The sequence below is a fragment of the Pseudophryne corroboree genome, chromosome 1 (assembly GCF_028390025.1).
Source record: "Pseudophryne corroboree isolate aPseCor3 chromosome 1, aPseCor3.hap2, whole genome shotgun sequence".
NCBI lineage: Eukaryota > Metazoa > Chordata > Amphibia > Anura > Myobatrachidae > Pseudophryne > Pseudophryne corroboree.
The window spans coordinates 299,764,754-299,792,461 of NC_086444.1; the positions used below are offsets into that span (position 1 = coordinate 299,764,754).

The following is a 27,708-nucleotide window of genomic DNA, read 5'->3' on the forward strand; positions in this document are numbered from 1 at the left end:
CAATCAGGAGCGTCCCCACCACTAAAATGGCTTTGGGAATCCCAATGTTATCCTGTGGATAATCCTGTGGACCCAGCCAGAGAAATATACGTTATGGTAAGAACTTACCGTTGATAACGTGATTTCTCTTATGTCCACAGGTATCCACAGGGATTCCACCCTGACGCATCTGATTTGAGGATCTAGACTATCACTAAAACCTCTTCCTTCTTGTATGGAAGGGTGTGCATGTGTGTTCTTATCGCCTAAACAGGTCTCTGCCTGGTGTTCCTGCCTAAAATCGCTGTGGAAAGAACTGATCTGCCTGTGTCAGTGGGCGGCACTATATGGTGAAGGCCCCAATGCATCCTGGGAGGCCAGAAAGCTCGTGACCGTGTTGGTGCCATTTTCGCTGTCGCTCGACAATATTCCAATGTTATCCTGTGGATACCTGTGGTCATAAGAGAAATCACGTTATCAACGGTAAGTTCTTACCTTAACGTATATTTTGACGGGTTGGGGCTAGGTGACAGGCAGTGGGGAATGCCGCAGAATGCAAGGGGGGGTGGGGGTGGAACCAGAGTGGGTATAGTCGCCATCCCCTTTTGGCAGGTGTAGCCACTTTGTGCAACTAAACCCATCACTTTCGGGCTTACGCGCTCCGATGAAGGGCCCTACATTTATGGTAACTGTCTAATATGACAGTGAATGCAGAGGTGGAGTGATCTTTCACATGCAGTAAGGTTTAGGATAAAGAGGCAGATCTATACGCCGTTCTGGGTAAATATTCTCTAGGTTGTGCTGCATTTGCTCTACCCTATTGCTAAACTATACAAACAAGTTTTTCCAGTGCTTACACACACAATCCTGCCATCTGTACTTTGTCTTTATGACGGCTCACATAACTGTAGAACTGCTTTTGTCTGAACCGTACAGTAGCTTGGAGTTCTTTCCTGGTAGTGTGTATGGTCATTATAAGTTATGCATTTTTGCAATACAATCCTTAAATACCCATTTTCTGAGGATTTACAGACCTTAAATATCTCCTCAATCTGGGCCGTCCATTAGGTGTGACGGGGGACACATACCTGGGAATCCTGCAAGTAAGGGGTTCCAGCTTTCAAGACAGACACCTGTGTCATCTCTCTGATAGCTATATAACTTGTAGTCTACAGTGCATCCGGAAAGTATTCACAGCGCTTCACTTTTTCCACATTTAATGTTACTTTTCCCCTCAAAATTTTACACACAATACCCCGTAGTGACAACGTGAAAAAAAGTTTTTTTTGAGAGGTGTGCGCCTTTCCAAATCATGTTCAATCAACTGAATTTACCACGGGCGGATTCCAATTAAGCTGTAGGAACATCTCAAGGATGATCAGTGGGAACAGGATGCACCCGAGCTCAATTTTGAGCTTCATGGCAAAAGCTGTGAATACTTATGTACATGTGATTCCTTATTTTTATTTTTATTTCTAATAAATTTGTAAAAATCTCAACTTTTTTTCACGTTGTCGTTATGGGGTATTGTGTGTACAATTTTGAGGCGAAATTAAATAATTGATTCCATTTTGGAATAAGGCTGTAAGATAACAAAATGTGGAAAAAGTGAAGCGCTGTGAATACTTTCCGGATGCACTGTATATTGCTCTTACTGCACGGAGGCCTCACCCAGCATGTTAATATCACACAGTTTGTGTTGGGGAGCAAGGGCCTAAAAGAGTACTGTATTAGATTGTGTAGTATGCGGACCCTTTACCTTACTGAGGAGTGGGTACCCTGGAGTTCTGGGTCTGTCTAATTTCGCTGTAGCGTTTCCACACGAGATACGGTCTAAACTTAATTTGATCAATCAGATACCAAGAAATGACAGGAGCTGGTTAGCTGGCACTTTTATCACTCTTTATCAGTCTCCACTTTAGCTATACATTTATTCCATTTTGGAATAAGGCTGTAACATAACAATATGGAAAAAGTGAAGCGCTGTGAATACTTTCCGTATGCTGTCTATCTATCTCATATATTTATTCTATACATGCATACTGTGGGGTAGTCCGGCACTCCGTAATATTTTAGAAACGCTGCCCGGGTGCCCTCGGTCAGATAAAGTGCATAGAGGAGAAAGAAACAGCGGCACTCTGGGTCGTGTGTCAACAAATCGTGTTGTATTCAAGCATTTGGTAAGAAACGCATGTCCGACGTTTCGCGGCTCGTAGCCCCTTTTTCAAGGTATATATCTTGCTTTCTTATAACAAGCACATGCGTGATCTGATTACCACACATTGAGGAATCTTGGTAGCTATAATTTTACTTTGTAATGTTTTGGAAAAACATTTATCTTCCACTGCTTGCTTATTTCTAAAGTGTCTGTCCTCCAGACAATCTGTTATCCCGAGATCTAGTGCAGAGTCATGCTGACAATTGCTAGAAATGGAGTCTCTGGAGCAATACGTTACATAATTTGTTTTATTTGTTTTTGATAAAGTGTGTGTGTGCGTGCAAGAGAGCTCCTTGTCCCTTGGCATGTACTATGCCAGACCAGGCCTCCAATGTGTGCCAGGCCAGGTTTTCAACAGTTTGGATTTCAGTGACTGCTGCATGTGGCAAAAAGTGTTTTGCAATTCCTTGGCAGCATTTCCTAGCAAAGAAATGTAACCTTGTGTAACAGCATTCTGTATTCTTTGTAATGGGGTTATATAAGGTACTTGTAATGTAGACTGTTTTTCTGTGTTAGTAGAAATGCTTCACATTTTACAGAATAATAGAAACCTACAATTTGTTACATTGCTTACCTGCTTAAAGTCAACCTGAAATAATGACTCCTAGTTCCCTTTCCTCCTCAATAGTTTCCAGGGTGTCCGATCAACATAATACACAGACGCCGGGATCCCACCAAGGGCACCATACCGCCACCAAAATACCGGCGAGGTAGGTGATTCCCCCTCTGTGGGTGTCCATGACACCCATAGAGGGAGAACAGAACCTGCAAGTGGCTTTGTTGCATTCGCCCCCCTTGCCGGCATTCTAATGACAGGGATCCCAACGGTGGTATAATGTCCTCCGGGATCACATACTGATCCCGTTTCCCGTATAGTGCCATTAATACTATATCTAGCCTATGACCAGTGCCTGTCATGCAAATAAGGCACAAACTATGCTATCCACACTTCACCACTCTGCACGACTCACTAGCAGCCTAGATTTATGAGGACACCTCTGTAGTGGTCAGTGGCTGTGCCACTTTTATTTTGGGGCATATACATCAATGCTTAGAAAAGCTCTCTCTTACGCCCTAGGGGATACTGGGAATCCATTTAGTACCATGGGTATAGACTGGCCCACTAGGATGCATGGACACTTTAAGAATTTGATAGTGTGCGCTGTCTCCTCCCTCTATGCCCCTCCTACCAGACTCTGTTTAGAAAATGTGCCCGGAGGAGCCGGTCACGTCACTGGAAGCTTTTGATGAGTTTTCTGCATTTATTTTCTGAGTTTGTTATTTTCAGGCAGAACTGGATGGCACCAGCCTGCCTGCTTCGTGGGACCTAGGAGGGGGGGGGGGGGGGGGGGAGAAAGGCCCAACCTCCTTGAAGGGTTAATGGTCCCGTTCCCCTGTTGACAGGACACTGAGCTCCCGAGGGAACTATTTGCAAGCCCCACCATGGCGAGCGTACATTCCCACAGCATGCCGCCACCCCTAACAGAGCCAGAACAATGAAGAGTGGGGAGTACTGAGCCGGCGTCCCGGTTAGCGGGGCAAGGCCATTATGGTGGCACAAGGGTACAGAGACGCACAGCTTCTAAACGGGGCGGAATGCATCTCCAGGCACAGTACATGACTGCGTCTCTGTACACTGTACACAGTACCCAAACTGGCAAACCCAGCCTTAAAACAGTTCTGCTCCATTTTAAGCACATACATTACCTCAGTCAGTATACAAAAAGCGGGAAGACCGTGCGCCATTGAAGGGGCGGGGCTGCACTATGAGGATCCAGCAGCTCACCAGCGCCATTTTCCCTCTGCAGTGGACACAGACGCTGCCTGACAGGGATGCGCAGCTCCTCCGGAGTGACTCCAAATTACCTCAGCCATACCAGGAGGTCATAGCAGGGGGGAGCGACTATTAGTGTACTAAGTTCCCTATCAGGGTACTTAGTCTGCAACCCGACTAACCTTGGCATTAGCGGCAAGGGCGCGGTGGGGGCTGGCTCCAAACAACTCTTTCTCCCTGAAGGGCTCTTTGTGGGTTACTTGTGCTTAACCTTTTCCTGTGTGTGTGTGTGTGCTGTCACATTTACATTATGTCAGGCAAAGAATGTGTTTCTTGTACCGCAGAGTTTCTCTTCACCAGGGGGCTCACTACTGGATACTCAGGGTTCACAGAATATCGGGGCTGAACTGGAGTGGGTTAATTCTCTTAAAGGAATGATCTCCACTCTTTCTACAAAATTGTCCCACAATGAGACAGACGCAATACTTAAAACAGACTGTGGATGAGTTTATGAACAGCTTCTCAATCCCCTCCCATTTGTCCGCAAAAGCGATCTCTGGCCCATATCCTGCAATCTGCCGCTGATGGGTCAGACTTGGAGGAGGGTGAGGTGGATTTGGAGGGGGGGATGCTACTCTGTCACAGGGAATAGAGGCTCTAATAGAGGCTATCGGAGATGTTCTGCATATTCCTGATAAGGTGTCAGATGAGTGTGAGGACTCTTATTTTAATGTAAAAAAGAAGTCCTCAGTCACTTTTCCTGCGTCAAAGGAATTGAATACCCTGTTTGAAGAACCATGGGTTAATACTGATAAGAAACTTCAGATCCCTAAAAGGTTACTCTCATCTTTTCCCTGGGAAAATCCACCGATAGTGGATGCATCAGTCTCTAGGCTGTCACGAAAAATTGTATTGCCTGTTCCCGGTGCAGAAAAAGGAAGAGAGAGAAGAGGAGAAAGGTTTAAAAATGACTTTAATTTTAAGGATACATTAATCAGGAAATGTCCTACTATTTCATCCGACAATTTCCTGATAATTTTAAGGATACAATAAAAGTCTATATTTTTTTTAAACCTTTGTGCACCGGAAACGGATCTCTTCTCTTCCTCTCTTTTCTCTTCCTCTCTTTTCTCTTTTCTCTTCCCTTCCTCTTTTTTTTTTTCTCTCTTCTCTTCTTTTTCCTTCCCTTCCTCCCTCTTCTCTTCTCTTCCCTTCCTCCCTCTTCTCTTCCCTTCCTCCCTCTTCTCTTCCCTTCCTCCCTCTTCTCTTCCCTTCCTCCCTCTTCTCTTCCCTTCCTCCCTCTTCTCTTCCCTTCCTCCCTCTTCTCTTCCCTTCCTCCCTCTTCTCTTCCCTTCCTCCCTCTTCTCTTCTCTTCCTCCCTCTTCTCTTCTCTTCTCTTCCTCCCTCTTCTCTTCTCTTCTCTTCCTCCCTCTTCTCTTCTCTTCCTCCCTCTTCTCTTTTCCCTTCCTCCCTCTTCTCTTCTCTTTTCCCTTCCTCCCTCTTCTCTTCTCTTTTCCCTTCCTCCCTCTTCTCTTCCTCCCTCTTCTCTTCCTCCCTCTTCTCTTCTCTTTTCCCTTCCTCCCTCTTCTTTTCTTTTCCTCCCTCTTCTCTTCCTCCCTCTTCTCTTCTCTTTTCCCTTCCTCCCTCTTCTCTTCTCTTTTCCCTTCCTCCCTCTTCTCTTCCTCCCTCTTCTCTTCTCTTTTCCCTTCCTCCCTCTTCTCTTCTCTTTTCCCTTCCTCCCTCTTCTCTTCTCTTCTCTTCTCTTTTCCCTTCCTCCCTCTTCTCTTCTCTTTTCCCTTCCTCCCTCTTCTCTTCTCTTCTCTTCTCTTCTCTTTTCCCTTCCTCCCTCTTCTCTTCTCTTTTTCCTTCCTCCCTCTTCTTTTCCCTTCCTCCCTCTTCTCTTCCTCCCTCTTCTCTTCCTCCCTCTTCTCTTTTCCCTTCCTCCCTCTTCTCTTCCTCCCTTCCTCCCTCTTCTCTTCCTCCCTCTTCTCTTCCTCCCTCTTCTCTTTTCCCTTCCTCCCTCTTCTCTTCTCTTTTCCCTTCCTCCCTCTTCTCTTCCTCCCTCTTCTCTTCTCTTCTCTTCTCTTTTCCCTTCCTCCCTCTTCTCTTCTCTTTTCCCTTCCTCCCTCTTCTCTTCTCTTTTCCCTTCCTCCCCCTTCCTTTCTTCCCTCTTCTCTTCTCTTCTCTTCCCTTCCTCCCTCTTCTCTTCCCTTCCTCCCTCTTCTCTTCCCTTCCTCCCTCTTCTCTTCCCTTCCTCCCTCTTCTCTTCCCTTCTCTTTTCCCTTCCTCCCTCTTCTCTTCCTCCCTCTTCTCTTTTCCCTTCCTCCCTCTTCTCTTCCTCCCTCTTCTCTTTTCCCTTCCTCCCTCTTCTCTTCCTCCCTCTTCTCTTTTCCCTTCCTCCCTCTTCTCTTCTCTTTTCCCTTCCTCCCTCTTCTCTTCCTCCCTCTTCTCTTCTCTTTTCCCTTCCTCCCTCTTCTCTTCTCTTTTCCCTTCCTCCCTCTTCTCTTCCTCCCTCTTCTCTTTTCCCTTCCTCCCTCTTCTCTTCTCTTTTCCCTTCCTCCCTCTTCTCTTCCTCCCTCTTCTCTTTTCCCTTCCTCCCTCTTCTCTTCTCTTTTCCCTTCCTCCCTCTTCTCTTCCTCCCTCTTCTCTTCTCTTTTCCCTTCCTCCCTCTTCTCTTCTCTTTTCCCTTCCTCCCTCTTCTCTTCTCTTTTCCCTTCCTCCCTCTTCTCTTCTCTTTTCCCTTCCTCCCCCTTCCTTTCTTCCCTCCTCTTCTCTTCTCTTCCCTTCCTCCCTCTTCTCTTCCCTTCCTCCCTCTTCTCTTTTCTTTTCCCTTCCTCCATCTTCCCTTCCTCCATCTTCCCTTCCTTTCCTCCCCCTTCCCTTCCTCTCTTCTCTTCCTCCCTCTTTCTCTTCCCTTCTCTCCCCCCCCCCTCTTTCTCTACCCTTCTCCCCCCCCCCCCCCCTCTTTCTCTTCCCTTCTCTCCTCCCCCCCCCCCCCCCCCCCCCCCCCCCTCTCTTTCTCTTCCCTTCTCTGTGGTGGCTACAGTCTTCTCACCTTGTCGAGGGCCAGAGGTTCAGAATTCAGAACTGGATTCTGTTAACCACAGACACAAGCCTCAGAGGTTTGGGAGCAGTCCCTCAGGGGGTGCAGTTTTAAGGAAGATGGTCAAGTCAGGAAGTCATCCTTCCAATCAACATTCTGGAACTCTGGGCCATATACAACGCCCTTCTGCAGGCCTCACATCTTCAAGATCGGGGCATTCAGGTCCAGTCGGACAATGTGACTGCAGTGACGCACATAAACCGATAGGGTGGAACGAACAGCGGAGCAGCAATGTCAGAGGTGTTAAGAATTCTCCTCTGGGCAGAAAGAAATGCTGTGGTGTTGTCAGTGGTCTTCATGCCGGGAGTAGACAATTGGGAAGCAGACTTCCTCAGCAGACACGACCTGCACCCTGGGGGAGTGGGGCCTTCACCTGGACGTGGTCAGGTGCTTGACAAGTCGATGGGGATATCCACGACATGATGGCCTTTCGGCTCAACAAGAAGCTCAAGCGGTATTGTTCCAGGTCGAGAGACCCACAGGCAGTGACGGTGGATGCCTTGACGACTCCATGGGTCTATCAGATGGTGTACGTTTTTCCTCCTTTCTCTGATGCCAAAAATTCTGAAGAGCATAAAAATAGAAAGGGTTCAAGCAATATTCATTGCTCCGGACTGGCCAAGAAGGGCCTGGTACGCGGACCTTCTGGAGATGCTTCTCGAAGATACGTGGCGTCTACCTCTTCGCGAGTATCTTCTGCAACAGGGCCCGTTCATCTTTCAGGACTTGCCGCGGCTACGTTTGACGTCATGGAAGTTGAACAGCTGATTCTAGCCAGGAGAGGGATCCCTCACAAGGTTATCCCGACTATGATCCAAGCCAGGAAGGGGATAACGTCTAAACATTATCATCGTATTTGGGAGAAATACGTCTCTTGGTGTGAGAGCAGAAATTATTCTGCGGTGGAATTTCATCTGGGACGTTTCCTGCTTTTTCTGCAGGCAGGCGTGGATGTGGGCCTGCGTCTGGACTCCATAAAAGTCCAGATTTCGTCCTTGTACATTTTCTTTCAGAAGCAATTGGCTTCTCTCCCCTGAGGTCCAGACGTTCTTGAAAGGTGTTCTGCACACCCAACCTCCCTTTGTGCCTACCACGGCACCTTGGGATCTCAGAGTGGTGCTGCAGTTCCTCCAATCGGACTGGTTTGAACCGTTACAGGAGGTGGGCGTAAAATATCTTTCGTGGAATACCCTCACACTGTTGGCCTTGGCTTCAGCAAGACGTGTGTCGGAGCTGGGGGCTTTGTCTCACAAAAGTCCCTACTTAATTTTACATGAGGACAGGGCTGAACTCCGAACTCGTCAGCAATTTCTTCCTAAAGTAGTGTCCGCATTTCACATCAACCAACCTATTGTGGTTTCGATTGTCACCGACACCTCTGCTACTTCAAAATCTTTGGATGTTGTGAGGGCTTTGAAGGTGTATGTAAAGCGAACAGCTAGTCACAGAAAATCTGACTCACTGTTTGTTTTTTATGATCCTAATAAAATTGGGTGTCCTGCTTCAAAGCAGTCCATTGAACGCTGGATCAGGCTTACTATTCAGCATGCTTATTTCACGGCAGGTTTACTGTGTCCAAAATCTGTACAGGCCCACTCTACTAGGTTGGTGGATTCTTCCTGGGCGGCTGCCCCCGGTGTATCGGCTTTACAGCTCTGCCGAGCGGCTACTTGGTAAGGTTCGAACACGTTTGCTAAGTTCTACAAGTTCGATACTTTGGCCTCTGAGGACCTTCAGTTTGGTCAATCAGTTCTGCAGGAACCTCCGCACTCTCCCACCCAGTTTGGGAGCTTTGGTACATCCCCATGGTACTAAATGGACCACAGTATCCCCTAGGACGTAAGAGAAAATAGTATTTTAATTACCTACCAGTAAATCCTTTTCTCGTAGTCCGTAGAGGATACTGGGTGCCCGCCCGGGGCTTCGTTGGCACCAGCCTGCCTGCTTTGTGGGGGTGGGGGGGACGACGCTCCAACCGCTCCTGAGGGAACTATTCGCATGCCCCACCTGTTTGTCTGGCTCCTAACTGTTAATTTACATATTGGAGCTGATTGGCTGGTGCGTTATCACCTTGCACTCATCACTGGTTTATCACTTCCTTATGCCTTCTCCAGGTTAATACATCTGCCCCAATGTTACTTGTTTAGGCACATATTATGCCATAAGTGTCCTTGTGACTTGTCACATTAACAGGATCCTTCTGTAATATGCAGATATTTAATGGACTTCCAGTCTCTGTGGTAAATAATTACCGATTTTCCTCGTGGATTCAGCCGGGTATCCCACCTAGCGAGAGTCCAATGAATGTTTCCGATCCTACGCAAGAAATTGGTGGTTCTCCCTTTATTAATGTCCACGTTATTCGACTGGAAACCTCCAAGGATGGAGTAACTGCAAGGCGTCCTGTGAGGTAACCTTTTGGTATCTGGGTCAGAGGCTGGCACTCGTACGCGTTTTGCTGGCACTTGGCAACTTTGTCAAAGGTATTAATGCTGGGTTCATACAGCTCTTATATAGGGATATCCGTTACCTATACAATTAGCACCTGTTCAGATTAATCATCAAGTCATTGAACCCGTACTTACGAGTGATCAAATTCAAAATGGAGTCTCTGAAAGCGGAAATCTCAGGTCTGGAGGAAGGGGAATTCCTAGTGTCTCTGGATATCAAGGATACGTACCTGCACATTCCGATCTGGCTGCCTCATCAGGCTTATTTACGGTTTACACTGCAGGACTGCCACTAGCAGTTCCAGTTCCTACCATTTGGTCTCTCCACGGCACCGAGAGTGTTTACCAAGGTGATAGCAGAGATGATGTTTCTACTCTGCAAACGGAGTGAACGTAATTCCATCCCTGAACGACCTTCTGATAAAGGAACCGTCCAGGGAGCGGTTGATGGCCAGTATTCGCCTCTCAACTAAACTACTCCTGGATTACAGGTGGATTCTGAACTTCCTAAAATCTCACCTGGAACAGACGCAGAGGCTTTCCTTTCTTGGAATGATACTGGACACAGAATTTTAGTGTTCCTTCCCGTGGAGAAGGCTATGGGAAATACAGTCGATGGTTCGGGCTGTCCTTAAGTCAACCCGGATCTTGGTGCATCTGTGCATTCGCCTACTGGGGAAAATGGTGGCCTCTTACGAGGCACTTCAGTATGGAAGGATTCATGCGAGATCTATTGGTCAAATGGTCCGGTTCGCATCTTCTCATGCACCAGAGTCTGTCGCCTAGAGCCAGGATCTCCCTTATCTGGTGGCTACAGACTTCTCACCTCGTCGAGGGTTGGAGGTTCGGGATTCAGAATTTGATTCTGCTAACCACGGACGCAAGCCTCAGAGTTTGGGGTGCAGTTTCAAGGAAGATGGTCAAGTCAGGAAGTCGTCCTTCCAATAAACATCCTGGAACTCGGGGCTATTTACAACGCCCTTCTGCAGGCCTCATCTCCACTTCGGAATCAGGCCATTCAAGTCCAGTCGGACAATGTAATGGCAGTAACGTACATAAACTGACAGCACGGAACGAAGAGCAGAGCAGCAGTGTCAGAGGTGTCAAGAATTCTCCTCTGGGTGAAAAAAAAAAAGCCGTGGTGGGGTCGGTGGTTTTCATTCTGGGAGTAGACAACTGGGAAGCAGACTTCCTCAGCAGACACGACCTGCACCCGGGGGAGTGGAGCCTTCACCTGGAGGTGTTCAGGTGCTTGACACGTCGGTGGGGATATCCACAAATCGACATGATGGCCTCTTGTCTCAACGAGAAGCTCAAGCGGTATTGTTCCAGGTCGAGAGACCCACAGGCAGTGGCGGTAGATGCTCTGACAACTCCGTGGGTCTACCAGATGGTGTACGTGTTTCCCCCACTTCCTCTGATCCCAAGAATTCTAAAAAGAATAAGAAGTGAAAAGGTTCAAGCAATACTCATTGTTCCGGACTGGCCAAGAAGGGCCTGGTACGCAGACCTCCTGGAGATGCTCCTCGAAGATCCGTGGTCTCTGCCTCTTCTGCAACATGGCCCGTTTGTCTATCAGGGCTTACCACGGCTACGTTTAACGGCATGGAGGTTGAACGGCTGATCCTAGCCAGGACAGGGATTCCTTACAAGCTCCTCCCGCCTATAATCCAAGCCAGGAATGGGGTAACGTCTAAACATTATCACCGTATATGGAAGAAGTATGTCTCTTGGTGTGAGACCAGACAATATTCTGCGGTGGAATTTCATCCGGGGCGTCTCCTGCTTTTATCTGCAGTCAGGAGTGAATGTGGGCCTACGCCTAGGTTCCATTAAAGTCCAGATTTTGGTTTTTCTTTCAGAAACAATTGGCTTCTCTCCCTGAGGTCCAGACGTTCTTAAAAGGTGTTCTGAAGGTGTATGTGAAGAGAACAGCTCGTCACAGAAAATCCGACTCGCTGTTCGTTCTCTATGATCCCAATAAAATTGGGTGTCCCGCTTCAAAGCAGTCTATTGCACTCTGTATCCAGTTCACGATCCAGCTTGCTTATTTCACGGCAGGACTGCCGGTTCCAATATCTGTACAGGCCCACTTGACTACGTCGGTGGGTTCTTCCTGGGCGGCTGCCTGGGGTGTCTCTGCTTTACAGCTCTGCAGAGCAGCTACTTGGTCAGGTTGTAACACGTTCGCAAAGTTTTATAAGTTCGATATTTTGGCCTCTGAGGACCTTCAGTTTGGTCAATCGGTTCTGCAGGAACCTCAGCACTCTCCCACCCAGTTTGGGAGCTTTGTTACTTCCCCATGGTACTAAATGGACCCCCAGTATCCTCTAGGGCGTAAAAAATAGGATTTTTTTTAATTACCTACCGGTAAATCCTCTTCTCGTAGTCCGTAGAGGATACTGGGCGCCCACCTGGTGCTTCGTTCGTTCTTTCTGCACTGTTACTTGGTTAAGTATTCTGGTTTGTTCAGCTGTTGCTGTTCATATTTCAAGTTTGGTTAGCATGGCTTTCCTATTATATGTGCTGGCTCATAATCTCACCACTTTCCTTATCTATCCTTCTCTCAAAGTATGTCCGTCTCCTCGGGCACAGTTTCTTAGACTGAGTCTGGTGGGAGGGCATAGAGGGAGCAGCCAGTACACACTATCAAATTCTTAAAGTGCCCATGGCTCCTAGTGGACACGTCTATACCCCATGGTACTAAAAGGATCCTCAGTATCCTCTACGGACTACGTGAAAAGGATTTACCGGTAGGTAATAAAAAAAAAAATTAGGGTTCACTAGATCAGACAATTCGAAATCCTACAGTGTTGTGCTCCTTTTCCCATTGCAGCATCTCCTTGTGTTCACTGTCCTAACTGGAGTAACTTACTGGGGTCTTGTCCTTCATCCTCCTTGGTCAGACTTACTTAATCTTTAATTTTCTTTAGGCTTTTTATAGCAAGTTTTTCTTTAAAACTGCTGTAGGCACTACTGTAAGCTGTTGGGGGAGGGTGAGGGGTGTATTTATCAAAGCATGGAGAGAGAGAAAATGAAAAAAGGATAAAGCACTAACCAATCTACTCCTAAGGACTATTTCACACACTACGGTTTTGACCGGACGGTAAAAAGCCATCTGGTTTTTTTTTTTTGTTTTGTTTTTTTTTTTCCCCGTGTGTGTTTTTTTATTTTTTTTATTTAAGTATTGTTGGTATTGGGGGCTTTCAGATAGCACGGTCACGGTTGCCAGTTTGCAGCTGCATCTATCCACTGAAATACCCGGCTGCCGGGCCATGGCCGTGCCGTCCCTGAAGGCAGTGTGTGTGTGTGTGTATATATGTATATGTATGTATATATATATATATATATATATATATATATATATATATATATATATATATATATATATATATATATATATATATATATATATATATATATAATGCTGTCACACACAGTGGCGTTTGCTGCTCCTGCCGCACATGCTCACAGCAGTAAGCACGGCTGAAGGCAGTTTGTGTGTGTGTCTGTCTCTCTCTGCCAGCCGGTAAAAAAATGGACACTTTTGTCCGTATTTTTACCGTCCGGACAAAACCTGAGTGTGTGAAATAGCCCTGACATTTTTCCAACACTGCCTGTAACATGAGAGTTAGAAGCTGAATAGTGCTTTATTTTTTAACAATTTTTCTGCTTCCAAGCTTTGAACAATATTATGTATTAACATAATTGGTACTAAAATATAAAAAAAAAAAAAATGTTACTATCGTTTTCATAATGTTCTGAAATTTACTCTAAGCCAGAGGTTCTCAAACTCGGTCCTCGGGAGCCCACACAGTGCATGTTTTGCAGGTAACCCAGCAGGTGCACAGGTGTATTAATTACTCACTGACACATTTTAAAAGGTCCACAGGTGGAGCTAATTATTTCACTTGCGATTCTGTGAGGAGACCTGCAAAACATGCACTGTGTGGGCCCCCGAGGACCGAGTTTGAGAACCTCTGCTCTAAGCCAACATTACAGAAATATAAATAAAGTTGAGAGGCTGGAATTTTGCATTCAGTGGAAGCAGATAGTCTTGGAAAGAAAGAAGTCTTCATTAGCAGTTTATAAGCATCACATATACTGAATGTGTTTAGGAACATTGGCTCTGTCCCAAAGTCCATATAATGTTGTGCAAATTATTTCTCATTACATGTGATAGTCATATAGTTTTAAAAAAAATAAAAAAATTTAAGGTTGTTGCTATATAATAAAACTGTGACTATTCAGTTGTTTTTGATAATATCCATGCATGAGCTCAGGTGACTTAATAAGTAGCTCAGTCAATTGTATTTAACCATCTGGACTCAAGCATGGAGATCCTTAAAACCGGGACTGTAATGACTAAGGTTGAGAAACGCTGCCTAATCATTGTTCTATAGTGCTTTACACTTGGAGAGACACACAGTAATTAAAAAACCCAAATTTAAGATTAATAGACAAATGGTAAGGGCCCCACAGTGATGTGATTCCATGCTATAGTGGGGCTGTGTGATCAAGCCATGGATAAGAAGGGTTTTGAATATAGGTTGAGAATAAAAGTGAATATGGAAGTGGTAAAGGTTGATAATAGTTGGTAAATTAATGACATTGACCACACATGATGGTGGATGACTGTAAATGTAAACCGCTAGCAGTAGACAGTTTAGCTTCCCACACTGTTTACATTTTATTTGTGACATGCCAAACCCAACTATATTGCAGATAATAAAAATATCCTACACTTTAGTGCACTACATATCTCTGGCCGCAGGTCATGTGTTTAAAAGTGATCAAATTAACATATAGCTATTAAATAAATAAAATATAATATATATATCTTAGTTCATGGTAGTGTTGTGGTAGAAGAAGTAAAATGAACTTTTCGGAGATACCCAGTCTCTTTGCAAAATCAAATAACCTTTTACTGTCCAATTGAGGAGTTCTTCGTCAGTATTTCTAATTGGCCACTCTGTCTTTGACACAATCATGGATTATTGTAATTGGATATATTAAAATGTTAAACTTTTTAATGCTATTACTGTGGGATTTGCAGGTAGTGCGCTGCAGTATCCTAAGCTGGCACTGTGATGGATGGTGACTCTTCTAAGTTCAGCCTTCACAAGCAGGTGTCTCTGCTTACCCATAATCTGCTTTGTCAGTGTCTTCCATCTGGTCTAGGTGAACAGATCACAAAAGCATCCCGTCAGCTAACTTTATTTTATGGTCTATTTAAAGAACTACTAATCCAGGATTAGCTGGAGGTAGAGCCATCAAACGTTTTGAAGGGCTGCACACAGAATATTCCATCCTCATGCCCCTTTAATGTCAACAGCAGCGGTGCAAGTGTGCGGGTACGGCGTACCCTTGAGAATTTACCCACACCGACGGGCCGCCGCTCCCCGTCCCTCCCTCCCTCTGCTGCTCACCACCGCGCCGCCGCTGATGTGAGGGGAGCAGCAGAGGGAGGGCCCCCATTTTCATTGGCCACGCCCCATGTGGCATTTGGCCACACCCATTTTTTGGCGCGCGTGCACACAGTACCCGTAAAACATTTTTTCTACTTGCACCACTGGTCAACAGGCTCCTCCCACATGCCTGTTTTATGAACTCACACCCCTGAACACACCCCTTTTCATGCCATCAGACTCCTCCACATAAATTATATGTGCATTAGTCATTGCTGTGCAATAATCAGGGGAGACGCTCCAAGATTTTAATGCTGGTCTTGAGAAGAACTAGAGACGTTGGATTTATGGTACTAAATGCCGCCCTCCCGACACACATATACACGTCACACCCACAGAAACACCCCTTGCCCTCACATAATTCCCCTCATATTTCCTTTACTCTATGTACGCTGTGTTTGAACTGCAGCATAGATGTTAAACGATTGCAATATTATTTCTCTAACGTCCTAGAGGATGCTGGGGTCCATTTAGTACCATGGGGTATAGACTGGTCCTTGGGAGCCTTCGGCACTTTAAGACTTTAAATGTGTGAGCTGGCTCTTCCCTCTATGCCCCTCCTCCAGACCTCAGTTTAGAAATTGTGCCCGGTCGAACCGGACGCAGCTAGTGAAGCTCTACTGAGTTTTACTGGTAAAGATATTTCTAAGGCTTTTTTATTTTTAGGGAAGCTGCTGTTAATGGTCCGGGAAGTTTTGAAACCACCCCGGGTATCGGTTCTTCAATGCATCCACCTGCTGGGAAAGATGGTAGCCTCGTACGAAGCTTTACAATTCGGTCGGTTCCATGCCAGGTTCTTCCAGTTAGATCTACTGGACAAGTGGTCCCGCTCGCATCTACACATGCATCACCGGATAAGCCTCTCGCCAAAAGCCAGAATTTTGCTCCTTTGGTGGCTGCAAAGACCTCGCCTACTTGAGAGCCACAGGTTCGGAATACAAAACTGGATCCTATTGACCACAGATGCAAGTCTCCGAGGTTGGGGAGCAGTCGCGCAAGGGTAAAGCTTCTAAGGAAGATGGTCAAGTCAAGAGGAAATTCTTCACATAAACATTGTGGAGTTGAGAGCAATTTACAACGGCCTTCTACAAGCGGCGCATCTTCTGCAAGATCAAGCCATTCAGGTCCAGTTGGACAATGTAACAGCGGTGGCTTACATAAACCGTCAAGGCAGAACGAAAAGCAGAGCGGCAATGGCAGAGTTGTCGAGGATTCTCCTCTGGGCAGATAAAACATGCAAAAGCATTGTCAGCAATCTTCATTCTGAGGAGTGGACAACTGGGAAGCAGACTTCCTCAGCAGACACGATCTCTATCCAGGAGAATGGTGCCTCCATCAGGAGGTGTTCAGAGGTAACAAGCCTTTGGGGCGTTCTTCAGATAGACATGATGGCGTCTCGTCTCAACACGAAGCATCGGAGGTATTGTTCCAGGTAGAGAGACCCACAAGCTGTGGCAGTGGACGCCCTGGTAACTCCCTGGGTGTCCCAGTCAGTGTATGTGTTCCCTCCGCTTCCACTAATTCCAAAACTTTTTAAACTGATAAAGAGAACAAGAGTTCAGGCGATCCTCATTGCCCCAGACTGGCCAAGGTGAGCTTGGTATCCGGATCTTCTGGAGTTGCTTCTAGGAGAGCTTTGGCCTCTTCCTCTTCGCGAGGACCTGCTTCTGCAGGGGCCGTTTGTTTATCAAGACTTACTGTGGCTATGTTTGACGGCATGGCGGTTTAACGCCAGATCCTAGTTTGTAAAGGCATTCCAAGCAAGGTCATTCCCACACTTATCCAGGCTAGGAAGGGAGTAACGTCTAAGCGTTACCATCGCATTTTGAGGAAATATGTGTCTTGGTATGAATCCAAGAAGTTTGCTACCGTGGAGTTTCAACTTGGTAGTTTTCTTCTTTTTCTCCATGCTAGTGTCGATGTAGGCTTATGTTTGGGTTCTGTCAAGTTCCAGATTTCGGCCTTGTCCATTTTTTTATTTTATTTTTTTTTTTCAAGAAACAATTGGCTGCTATACCGAAGGTTCAGACATTCCTGAAAGGTGTTCTGCACATCCAACCACCCTTTGTGCCTCCTACGGCACCATGGGATCTTAATGTGGTGTTGCAGTTCCTGCAATCGGAGTGGTTCGAACCTTTACAAGAAGCAGATTTAAAGTTTCTTACATTTAAGGTGGTCACGCTGTTTGCCTTGGCTTCTGCACGGCGGGTGTCTGAGTTGGAGGCTTTGTCTCATAAGAGTCCCTATTTGATCTTTCATGAAGATAGGGCTGAACTTTGAACTCGTCAGCAATTTCTTCCAAAGGTTGTGTCTGCTTTCCATATCAACCAACCGATAGTGGTGCCAGTGCCTACTGACACCTTAGTTTTTTTCAAAGTCTTTGGATGTGGCCCAGGCTTTGAAGATATATGTGACGAGTCCTGCTCGTCTCAGGAAAAAGGAAGCATTGTTCGTTCTTTATGATCCCAATAAGATTCGGTGTCCTGCTTCTAAGCAGACTATTGCTCGCTGGATCAGATGTACGATTCAGCATGCTTATTCTACAGCAGGCTTGCCGGTTCCTACTTCTGTTATGGCCCACTCTACTCGTAAGGTGGGTTCTTCCTGGGCGGCTGCCCGGGGTGTCTCGGCTATTCAGCTTTGCCAAGCTGCAACTTGGTCAGAGTCTAACATGTTTGCTAAGTTCTACAACATATGTTCTCAAACTCGGTCCTCGGGAGCCCACACAGTGCATGTTTTGCAGGTAACCCAGCAGGTGCACAGGTGTATTAATTACTCACTGACACATTTTAAAAGGTCCACAGGTGGAGCTAATTATTTCACTTGCGATTCTGTGAGGAGACCTGCAAAACATGCAGTGTGTGGACCCCCGAGGACCGAGTTTGAGAACCTCTGTTCTACAAGTTTGATACCTTGCCCTCTGATGACCTTCAGTTTGGTCAGTCATTTCTACAGGAACATCCATACCCTCCCGCCCATACTGGGAGCTTTTGGTATATCCCCATGGTACTAAATGGACCCCAGCATCCTCTAGGACGTTAGAGAAAACGGGATTTATATACCTACAGGTAAATCCTTTTCTCGTAGTCCGTAGAGGATGCTGGGCTCCTGCCCAGTGCTCCTTTTTCCTGCATTGTTACTTGTTCACTAATGTTTCAGCAGTTGCAGTATTGGTTTCATGCTTGTTGGCATGTTTGGTTATGTTACATGTTGATTGGCATGGTTATTAATTTTGTGTGAGCTGGTGTGAATGTCGCCACTATCTGTGTAATATCCTTCTCTCGAAGTTGTTTGTCTTCTTGTGCACAGTTTCTATACTGAGGTCTGGAGGAGGGGCATAGAGGGAGGAGCCAGCCCACACATTTAAAGTCTTAGTGCCAAAGGCTCCCAAGGACCCGTCTATAGTCCATGGTACTAAATGGACCCCAGCATCCTCTACGGACTACGAGAAAAGGATTTACCGGTAGGTATATAAATCCCGTTTTTTTCTGTGCCTTTTGGTCCCACAGAAATCAGCGGTTTGGACTACTGTTGTTTACCTGGTGATATAGATGATAAAACCTTCTGTTTTTGTCTATACAGCCAGCTAGTGAGGAGGAGTGTACTCCACAGTAGCGAGAAGAGAAAGATGTGTCTTTGCTAATGCCTACTTATGAATGATCATTGTGGGTATACAGATTAGAAAGACTAAAATGCTCCCACTCGCAGAAGCATCCTGTGTCCAGATGGCTCAAGTACCTCTTTTGGAGTGGAGATCAAAAGACGTGTTAATCTGAGGTCCAGAGAAGAACTGCTAGTTCTGTTAGGAAGACAATGGAGAAGGATTAGTCTACAAGTAGATGCACACTGCACTGGCATTGTCTCCATTAGAGAGTACTCTTTACAGAACAGCACAAGTGAGTAGAAGTTTGCATTCCTGCAGGTACAGTTTTGCAAACCTGTTAAAAGAAGACTAGCAGTTACAAAGGATCATCCCCCAGGTAAAAGACATTGGGTGAATACAACCGGAAGCCATCATTGTCTGGGCTATACAGGAGTGGGAGGAGTGGAGCTACAGGGGAAATTCAACTGCTTTTATTTTCGCCCTTGCAAATTAATAAATATTAGTAATGTAAAATACATGAGGACATTTTGTATAAAACAAAAGTTCAATACATCAGGATAGACCATACTATACTACAGGGCAGATCCACTGAGCCTTGAAGAGTGATAAAGTGGAGAGAGATAAAGTGCCAACCAATAAGCTCCTAACGGCATACCTCCCAAAATTGTCAATAGTCAAGGAGGGACATTACAGCGCGCCTAAGGCAGAGGGGGGCGTGGCTTTGTGGGAATGCTGCGATCGTGAGCCAGGCCCCTGTTTTCATCATCCTGGGGGCATGCTCTGTGAGCTGCTGGCCATGCTGCCAGCCTCTCTGCTCCCTGTGAATATTACTCCCCAAGGCTTAGTACATCTCCCCCCTACATGTGATAGGCTTTATCTTGCCTGCTGGAGAGCTGCACTGCCTGCAGGCAGCATCAGCTATTTCCAGTTTAGCAGTCGGTGTGTGATGGGGGAGTTCGGAGTGCTTATGGCTCAGAGGAGTTCCGGTCTCGTACACTCATTTATGCTGCTGGGTGCTTGAAATCCTCAGTGGGTTGCCTGCACATTGCAAGGAGGTGAGAGCCAGCGAGCCTGTCACAGTAACATTGCCAGCTGCATCCAGGCCCTGTTTTTCCCACCACTGCTCTAGCTATTAATTATATTCCTAACAACTACTGTCTGATTTACTGTTGATGGGAGATTTACAGAAAATATTTTATTTATTAACAGTTTCTTATATAGCGCAGCATATTCCGTTGCGCTTTACAATTAGAACAACAGTAATAGAACAAAACTGGGTAAAAACAAACATATAGAGGTAGGAAGGCCCTGCTCGCAAGCTTGCAATCTATAGGGAAATAGGCATAGATACACAAGGATAGATGCTACCTATTGCATAATGGTCCACCAGATTGCTAGGTTCTTAATGGGTTGTATGATACCCCACAAAGTTGGCCAAGTGTCAGGAGAGTGTGAGAGTAAAGAAAGACAAGATATGTGATGTTATGAATACTCTACAGAGGATGTAATTAGATAGGGAAGCACTGAAGGTTATGTGGGTGGGTCTGGAATTTTGATAGGCTTGTCTGAAGAGGTGAGTTTTCAGGGAACATTTAAAGGTTTGGAGACTAGAGGCGAGTCTTACTGTGCATGGGAGGGCATTCCACAGAGTGGGTGAAGCCCGGATAAAGTCCTGTAATTTTGAGTGTGAACAAGCGATGCGTGTGGATGAGTGACGTAGATCTTGTGCAGAGCGGAGAGGTCGGGTAGGGAGATATTTTGAGATGAGTGAAGAGATGTATGTTGGTGCAGTTTGGGTAATAGCCTTGTATGTAAGTAAAAGTATTTTATATTTAATACGGTAGAATACCGGTAACCAATGGAGGGACTGACAGAGCGGATCTGCAGACGATGAACGTCTGGCAAGGAAGATTAGCCTCGCAGCTGCATTCAAAATGGATTGTAGTGGTGAGAGCCTATGTTTGAGAAGACCGGTCAGGAGACTATTACAATAATCAATGCGGGAGATAATGAGAGCATGGATTAGAGTTTTTGCTGTGTCTTGTGTAAGATATGGTCGTATTTTGGATATGTTTCTTAGATGTATGTAACATGGTCTTGAGACAGATTGAATGTGGGTAACAAAGGACAGTTCAGAGTCAAGAATGACACCTAGGCAGCGAGCTTGTGGGGTAGGGATGATTGCCGAGTTCTCAATAGTGATAGAGATATCAGGTTGGAAACTACTATTGGCTGGTGGAAATAATATTTCCAAAACAGAATTAATTATAAGTTTGAGGTGGCGAGATGTCATCCAAGATGAAATGGCAGAAAGGCATTCAGTGACACGGCCCAATACAGATGGTGACAAATCAGGGGAGGGTAGGTAGATTTGAGTATCATCCGCATACAGATGGTCCTGAAATCCGAAAAAGTTGATTTAGTTTGCCAAGAGATGTGGTATAGATAGAGAAAAGCAGAGGACCTAGGACTGAGCCTTGCGGTACTCCAACTGAGAGAGGTAGCGAAGGAGAGGTGGAATCGGAGAAACGAACACTGAAGGAGCGATTAGATAGGTAGGATGAGAACCAAGAAAGGGCGGTGTCCTGAATACCTAGGGATTGTAGTGTTTGTATGAGAAGAGAGTGGTCAACAGTGTCAAAAGCAGCAGAGAGATCAAGGAGAATAAGTAGAGAGTAATGTCCTTTAGATTTAGCAGTGACCAAATCATTCACTACCTTAGTCAGTGCTGTCTCTGTGGAGTGTTGGGCACGAAATCCTGACTGAAGTGGGTCCAGTAGGCTGTGTGAGTTGAGAAAGTGTGTGAGGCGAGTGTAGGCTAGTCTCTCAGGTAGCTTGGAGGGGCATGGGAGCTGAGAGATGGGACGATAGTTAGAGTTCGGGTCAGAGTTTTGTTTTTTCAGAATGGGAGTAATCACTGCATGCTTGTATAGAGAAGGAAAGATACCAGTAGACAGGGAGAGATTACAGATTTTCGTTAAGGCTGGGATGAGCACAGTAGACAGAGCTTTACTAATTTGTGAGGGTATAGAGTCAAGGGGAGAGGTATTAGAGTAGGCAGATGAAAAAAGTGCAGATACTTCATCTTCATTTGTAGGATCAAAGGAAGAGAAGGTGTTAGAGGTTTCAGGCAGGGAATTGAGCAGGTCACTTGCTGTGGAAGAGCATACCATTTCATTTCGGATCTTGTCAATCTTGTCCTTGAAATAGAAAGCAAGATCTTGTGCACTGACAGTGGCTGGTGGGTTAGGTGAGGGAGGGACAAGAAGTGATTTAAATGTATTAAAAAGTCGCTTGGGGTTAGAGGCTTGAGCAGAGATGAGAGATTGAAAATATGTTTGTTTGGCAGTGTCCAGAGCATTACGATAAGAGTGGTAGGTGGTCTTATATGTGCGAAAGTCACTTGAACTACGAGATTTACGCCACTGGCGTTCAACTTTACGGGAGAGTTGTATTTAGAGTGCCACGGTTGACATCTAAGTCTACGTGGAGTGTGATGGGTAGCTGGAGCCACTTCATCAAGTGCTGTTTCTATAGTTTGGTTAAGGTGTGACACAGCAGTCTCTGGAGAGGTGAATGTAGAAATTGGTGAGAGCAGTGGTTGCAGAAAGGTAGATAGTTGTTGAAAATTAATAGCGTTAATATTTCTGTGGGTAAGAGGTATCCTTGTAGACTTTATGGACATTGAGTTTGAAGTAATTGAGGAGAGCATGCAGGTGATAAGGTTGTGATCTGAGAGAGGGAAAGGAGTGTTAGTGAGTTCAGAAACAGAGCATAGTCTGGTGAATACAAGATCAAGGCTGTGGCCCTCCTGATGAGTAGGGGAGTCAGTCCATTGGGAGAGGCCAAGAGAGGAGGTTAGAGAGAGTAGTTTAGAGGCATGGGGAGATTGTGGACTGTCAATAGAGAGATTGAAATCGCCCATAATGATGGTGGAGATGTCAGAGGATAGAAAGTGAGGGAGCCAAGCAGAAAAATCTTCCAGAAACTTCTTGGGTTGCCCAGGTGGGCGATGGATAGCTGCAACACGCAGAGAGAAAGGGGTGAATATCCTAATAGACTGTACTGCAAAGGATGTAAATGTGAGTGAGGGAACAGGTGGTAAAACGATGTGCGTGTAAGATTTGGACAGTAATATTCCAACACCACCTCCTTTAATGTTACCAGGTCTGGGGGGGTGTGTGAAGTGGAGGCCACCATGTGACAGTGCTGCAGGGGAGGCAGTGTCTGATTGTGTTTCTGTTATGGCTAGCATATTGAATTTTTTTGCTATGAAAAGGTCATGAATAGCTGTTAATTTGTTGCAAACAGAGCGTGCAATCTATAAAGCACATTTTAGTGACATGGAGGTAGATGGGAGACATGTGATGTTGATAAGGTTTGTTGGTTTTATATTCCGTTGTGAATTAGCTGAATGTGAGCGTGGTATGTGGATGGGACCTGGATTTGGGGATATGTCACCAGCTAGTAGAAGCAGGAGAGGAGAGAGACAGGTATAGTTGGGGGAGGTGTCTGATAGTTTCGTATGGTGACAGGTTGAGGATGTGACAGTGTACATAGATAGGTTAAAAGCTCATGAGTGTTGATAAGAGGGGAGTGGATTAATGAGGCTGCAATGTGTACAGAGCGATACATAACAGGAATAGTGAAGGACGATGTCATTTTATGGAGGATACCATGAAGAGCTATGAGGAAAAACAGTTTGTGGAGCATGGTGTTTTTAAAGCGAAAAGTATAGATGGGAAAGTGTTTATGGAAAATGTTAGTTAAATGGTAGATTTACCTGCTTTCCACTGTTTTTCAATGTTTGTTCAACTGTTGGTTTAACTGTTCTTTTTAAAATTTCCTAACTTTGTAATTTCCAAACTTCGGAAATTTCTAAACTCTGACAACTGCCCCATAACTGAATGCTCACATATACTAGTTCTAATTAACAAAGGCTTCAGCTAAGCCAATTGGACATCTAATCAAAGGGCTTAAATTACCCTGTGTCCATGTATGCTAATAAACTCCACTCCATTTATAATGTATTAGTGTCGTTACATGGCTTTTTATCAGGGTTTTTCTTGCTGTGTTAGTAGGAAGACTTATTTGGATAGTAAAGGTAATTTGTTCTGCAAAACTCACAATAAAATATACCTCATAGTTATTAAGCCTGAATAACTATTATTCAATACAATACAATACAGCATATTCTTGCGTCATTTAGTGGAGATTATAGAAACCTTAACCTCCGAGACTACTGTTACTCTTGCAAACATTGGTTTAAAACTTTTCCTGATAAAGTGAAATTACTGATTTCATAATCACTTGGACGTCCTATTTAATTTTGACCTTAACCAGGGAGGCAGCGATGTGTAATCCCAAGTGCAGAGGTACTCTGGCATATGCACGGATAATGCATAAAAATCATGTCTTTAAATTAGGAAATGGTGCAAGTCTGTTTAAATGCACAACATAAAATATACCTGTAGGTCCCACTGCCTGCACTGTAATAAAACAAAAACAGGCACTTCACTGCCTTAACATAAACTGGCAACATTACAGTCTTATTTTATTTATGTATTAACCTAAAACAAGGCTGGGTAATAGGCTAACAAAGTGGTGGACCCTGCTTGCTAGTTTGCACACTTTCGGCGAACAGGAATTTGATATTTGAGGATAAATGCTCCAGACAGATTGCAATAGTTCTCGGTGGGTTCTAATGGTACATACACACTGGGCGTTTTTGCCCAGTATGTATACAGGGAGATGTGAAAATCGCTGGCGGGAAAATCGCACAGTGCATACACACTGAGCGATTTTCACCCGGCCCAGCAAATTTCACGGCGGTGAACCACTTTCAACAGTAGGATACTGTGGAAAGTGGTTCACTAAAACAGGCTGGCGGCACTGGCGATGATGCGGGAGCGCGCATCACCGCTCATCGCCCGGCCATACACACTAGGAGATTTTGGGCTCAAAGTACCTCCAAAACGGTAAATGTGAGCTTCTTTGAACTCAAAATCGCCCAGTGTGTATGGGCCTTAAGATTCACTCGCACAGCAATGTTATCCTGGGGACAGTAGATTGTGTGACCTGTAAAAAGAGAACGTAAGTTGTGTAGAGAGGAGGTAATTAGTACAATAATCTATGGAGGTTTTGTAGGTGGTTCTGAAATATTATAAGATGCCTGAAGAGGTAAGTTTTCAGTGAACAATTGAAGGTTTTGGGGGACACACACCTTTTTAAAATAGGTTCAGAGTGTGACGAAGTTGTGCGCAAAAAATATAGGGTGTGGCTTTATGGGGAAGGGGCATAGTCACAGAATAGTACCAGGTCACATTACACCGCACAGTAGTGTCCATTAGTCACATTACACCACACGGTTGTACCCCTTATAAACGTTACGCCACAGTAAAGATCATTATACACATTATGGCAGGTAGAGCCCTTATAAATGTTATGCCAAGCAGAGTCTCTTATGCACATTACGCCAGGAAGAGGCCCAAGAGTGAGTGAGTGTGTCTGTATGTCCAGCTAGCTCCTGCTCCCCTGTCCACATACATTAAACTCACAGCTCATAACAGCGCTGTAGCTCCGGCACCCGTCAATACACTACTCTCCCTGCACCACGGGGCGGTCCGCACGATGACTTACGCAGCATTGCTTGCTGTAACCTACACAGCGGACAGCGCTGCACCTTTCCCTGGCAATGCATACACAGCCGGCCAATCAGGGTAAGTGCAGATGGTGCTCCCACATGATAATAGCGTGGTGTGTGAGGCACCGTTTGTCCTACCCCAGTTACGGCCATGCAAAGGAGGTCAAAAACTCCTATAACCAAGAATGGGAGCAGGTAATGAGTGTGGATGAGAGACAGTCTTATGCAGAGTAGAGGGGTTGAGTTGGGAGATATTTTGAGATCCAAAGTAATTTGTGGTGTAGTCTGGTTGCTAGCCTTATGTTGTAAGTAGAACTATTTTATATTGATTTCTGTGACATTCAGACAATATAGTGACTGTGGGAGTGGAGCAGCAGGAGAGGGTTTTACAAAGATCAGTCCAGCCACAACTTTGGTCTAGTGATGGGTATAGGTGACACTGTCTGGGGTGCATCTGAACACCGCATGATGGGTTGCGTATGGTGGACTGTATGATAGGTGTAGGAGAAGCTAGGTCATTCACTGTATTTGTTGTGACTGGAGGTGAAGGGTGAATGTCCTGTCTACAACACTCTTCTTGCAGCTTAATTAAAATTGTTTAGTGGAATAAAAAAATTTTTATTAATGGACTGTCTCCTTTGAAGGTCCAATATGCTAAATGACGGCTTTATTGGCGCGAGTGTATGTTACAGAACCATTTTTCTTTGAAACCAGTTTATCACACTTGTAAAAAGTATAATGCTGCTGTTATACGGTTGGAGAGATCATAGTGCATTTGTCCTCCATGTAAGGAACATATTACTAAACAATAACATGCCACATGACTGCGCTTGGCAAAACTACCTATAGTAAATAATGTTGCTACAAAAGGTGTCACTTAGAAACCATGAATTGCATTGTATTGTGCGTGGAATTATAATTCTCAATATTGCCTGCTCATGTGAATGTCCCTGCAAGTGATCTGCATTCAGGTTTGTATCCTGCCTTCTTGCAGCATTGTCCTAGTGTTAATCTGTAACTGTTCTTTTTATAGGCTGATGTTGACAAGGCGGTGAAAGCGGCAAGAGATGCTTTTAAGCTGGGATCACCATGGAGGAGAATTGATGCCTCTCATAGGGGTGTCTTGCTTAATAGACTGGCTGACCTTATTGAGCGGGACAGGACTATTCTGGCTGTAAGTAGATATGCATGGAATGATCATTCTTGGCCATCATGCTAGGGTTTGCTTGGGGAACTCGTGATCGGCGCACTTGGTAGGTCACGTGGTCAACATAACCTTGACCTCTGTTGACCTCATTGTCAGATTTATTTTGAACCTCTTACAAACTTACTGCCCCTTTCATTTAGGGGTCACCAGCGGCTCTGACACCCAAATGGTACAATAATCGAATTAATAAATCAAAGAGTGTATTTGTTGCTGTTTCTCATATACTCAAGGTTTCTGTTGCTGCTTCCTGAAAGTAGTATGAGAGCTGCCAGGAAATAGATGGATAGCATAGTGATGCAGCACAGAGACGGCAGTGACACATGTTACTGTACACTCGATAGACTAGCACATTAGGAGAGCTGTATAGGAAGTTAACCCTGTGGTCTAACAGTCAATTAAATATAACTTATTATTCTTATTTACTAAAAGAAGACCTTCCTGATCTAAGTGTTTTTCTTAGAATCTAGAAACCCTGGACAATGGAAAGCCCTATACAATTTCCTATGCAGTGGATCTGGATCTTGTAATAAAATGTTTGAGGTAAGACTGGCCCCCCAAAAAGTGTCCCAGCAATCCAATGTTATTCCTAGTCCTTCCAGTAGTGTGTGCATCCTCAATCTGCTGTATACAAGAACATTTATTATGGTTTAAGTAGAAGCAAATTCTTGGTGGTCTCTTCTATTTACTACTCCTTTATATACTGAACATATACAATTATACATACATCAGATCAGTTGATGATAGTAAATAGTTAATATCTGATTATATTGGTCAAACCATAATTTCCTATACTTGGAGCTGCTGCAGTGTATTCTAAGTTGAAACGGGGCAGAAGGAGTAAGGACTTGGGAAAAGGGTACAAGCGCCATTTTCTGATTTTGGATGTAAAGCAAAAAAAAAACAAGTAACTTTGTATCTGGAACAAACCATGTTGCCATGCAAGGGAAGTAGTTACATTTCTATTCTGTGCAGGGTAAATACTGACTACTTTTGGATGTAGCCACAAATGTTGCTTTATTTTGACACTGCAATTTAGATTTCAGTTTGATCGCACCCCACCCAAAGCTAAATCTCTCTGCACATGTTATATCTGCCCCACCCCCCACCCCCTGCAGTGCAACATGGTTTTGCCCAGGTACACGGTTACTTGCTTTTAGTTTTTTATGCCTTACTTCTAAGTCAGAGTCTGTCCTAAGTGTGGCGGAAGTTGGGGAGCTGACAGCGCAAGCGGAGATGAGTGGGTCAGATATTTGGTCTCAAAA

At 45.0% G+C, this 27,708-nt stretch overlaps 1 protein-coding gene across 1 annotated transcript in view; it reads left to right on the forward strand.

Annotated features, from left to right (window-relative positions):
• Window positions 1-27,708, forward strand: part of ALDH2 (aldehyde dehydrogenase 2 family member) — a 125,515-nt gene that overhangs the window by 37,254 nt on the left and 60,553 nt on the right. The window contains exons 3-4 of the mRNA XM_063964395.1: window positions 26,273-26,413; window positions 26,907-26,986. Of these exons, the coding sequence (XP_063820465.1) occupies window positions 26,273-26,413; window positions 26,907-26,986 (221 nt within the window). The remainder of the gene's footprint in view (window positions 1-26,272; window positions 26,414-26,906; window positions 26,987-27,708) is intronic.